The sequence below is a fragment of the Myotis lucifugus genome, unplaced genomic scaffold (genome assembly GCF_000147115.1).
Source record: "Myotis lucifugus unplaced genomic scaffold, Myoluc2.0 scaffold_276, whole genome shotgun sequence".
Classification (NCBI taxonomy): Eukaryota; Metazoa; Chordata; class Mammalia; order Chiroptera; family Vespertilionidae; genus Myotis; species Myotis lucifugus.
In genome coordinates this window covers 264313-266463 of record NW_005871324.1, presented here as the reverse complement: position 1 = coordinate 266463, position 2151 = coordinate 264313, and the positions used below count along the sequence as shown (strand labels likewise).

At 59.3% G+C, this 2151-nt stretch overlaps 1 protein-coding gene across 1 annotated transcript in view; it reads left to right on the top strand.

Moving 5' to 3' along the window:
• Positions 1 to 1799: 1799 nt before the first annotated feature.
• The window catches only part of MMP11 (matrix metallopeptidase 11), a 10080-nt gene continuing 9728 nt past the window's right edge, over positions 1800 to 2151 (top strand). Inside the window, exon 1 of the mRNA XM_023763186.1 lies at positions 1800 to 1959. Within this exon, the coding sequence (XP_023618954.1) occupies positions 1800 to 1959 (160 nt within the window). The remainder of the gene's footprint in view (positions 1960 to 2151) is intronic.

Below are 2151 nucleotides of genomic sequence, written 5' to 3'. Positions count from 1 at the left end.
GACCACCCACTTCACGGTGAGCATGCGAGGGGCGGGCCATTTAATCCTCACAGACATGCCAGTCCTGGTCCAGCCTCACTCCTTTGCTCATGCAGTCCCTGCCCACCTGTTCGAATATGTCACATTGGCCCATCCTTCCAGGCTTATCAGGGTCCTCCTCTGGCAGGAAGCCCTCAGCGACCAGCCCACCTTACTTGTAACCATGGCCCTCCTCCCTGGGCCTGCCCTGCAGGTGGCTGCTACTTCCGCTCTCATGAATGGTGGACTCCAGGGTCCCCAAAGGACGGCCATGCTGCCCTGGAGACCACGTAATAAACGTTTTTATTGAAACAGTTATCTTTTCATGTATATCAGGGAAATGTATAATGATCTCCCCAAATCCATGATTTCTTGACCCATATTGCTAAGAAGGAGGCCGGAGCAGGTATTTCAATTTTTAAAAGTGAGTCACTTTAAACAAAAAGTTGCTAACAGTTTAGGTAATAAAACTCACTGCTGTCAGCCATCTCCTCGCCCTCTAGGCGTCGCTGTGGAGCCTTCCTGGGGAAGCTGGGAAGGCTCCCCGGAGACTGGGACCAGAACCGAGGGTTGAATCAACCCGACTGTCCTCTGCTCCCTCCCAGCCTCCTTCCCTTCGCAGGCCTAGGCTGGGTGCCCACAGCCTCACCTTGTGACACTCAGGACCCTGCCCACCAGGACAAAAGCCACTGCCTGCTTTCTGGCTCGGCAGTGTTGCCCGTGGTGGAGCAGATTGCCTGGTGAGATGGTAAGGCCCTCCCTGGCCACCACAGGGAGCGTACGACTGGCCAACCCCTTCCAGCGTGTGGACACCACCCCCTGCTTTAGGTCTCAGGAGCCCCAAGAGCCTGTTGGTCCACCCACAGGGCCCCACTCTCCTCGACCAGCACCCTCCCTCCCGCTGACCAGCTAGAGCAGGGGTTCTCAACCTTCCTAATGCCGCGACCCTTTAATACAGTTCCTCATGTTGTGGTGACCCCCAACCATAAAATTATTTCCGTTGCTACTTCATAACTGTAATGTTGCTACTGTTATGAATCGTCATGTAAATATCTGATATGCAGGATGTCTTTTGTTACAAATTGAACATAATTAAAGCATAGTGATGAATCACAAAAACAATGTGTAATTACATATGTGTTTCCCGATGGTCTTAGGCGACCCCTGTGAAAGGGTCGCGACCCACAGGTTGAGAACCGCTGAGCTAGAGGAACCCCTGCTCACACTCCATTGTCTGCTGGTATGAAGAAGCCAGTGTGGCCCCTCCCTTTTGGGACCTTCGTTTCCCCATCTATATATATTGCCTGGGTCCCAAGCTGGGGGGCCGGCCGGTCTCCATATGCCTCAGTTTCCCCTGGGACACATTTTCCTATTCCTTTTCCCAGCAAGGCTCTGGGGAGTGACTTGCCCATGGGTACAACCACCTGTTGAAGGCTCACAGATCAGAGGCCAGGCCCGACCAGGGAGACCAGCTGCGGATGCGCCTTCGGAAGATGGGGGTAGGGACCAGGAGGAGGGGGCCGCGACTTCCCCCAGACTCCCCACCGCACATGGGGGAAACTGAGGCCCAGAGCAGGACCACCGGGCCGGGGTCACCCAGCACCAGGCCTCGGACCACAGGCTCCGCCCGCCCCTGGTGAGTCCGGGGTCTCCGGGGCCCCAGGCCCCCACCGGGCCAGCTGTTCCCTTTCCACCTCCCCCAACCCGGCGGCCGCCGTCCCGGCGCGGAGAGTTTAGAACAAAAGGCGCGGGGGCGGGGCGGGGGCGGGGCGGAGGCTATCATGGGCGGCAGCCCGGAGCGGCCCAGCAGGCCAAGCAGCCCCGGGGCGGATGGGTTCGGGGCACTTCGCTCCGCGCGCGGGCCGAGAGGCCGCCCTCCTGCTGCCTATGCTGCAGCTGCTCTGTCCGACGCTGCTGCTACCGTGGGCCCCGCGCCCTCCGGTAAGTGCCCGCCGCTGCCCGCTCGGAGCCCTCGTGCCCAGGGGGGGAGGGGCCCAACGGGCGTGCGCCCCCGAGACGGAGATGAATCCACGGGGACCCTAAGGTGGACTCTGGGACCTCCCGTAAACCAATAAACCTCTCGTGCGTCCCTGCTGGCCGTGTTATATAGTAAAGTTGCCTGTCCCCCGGAGG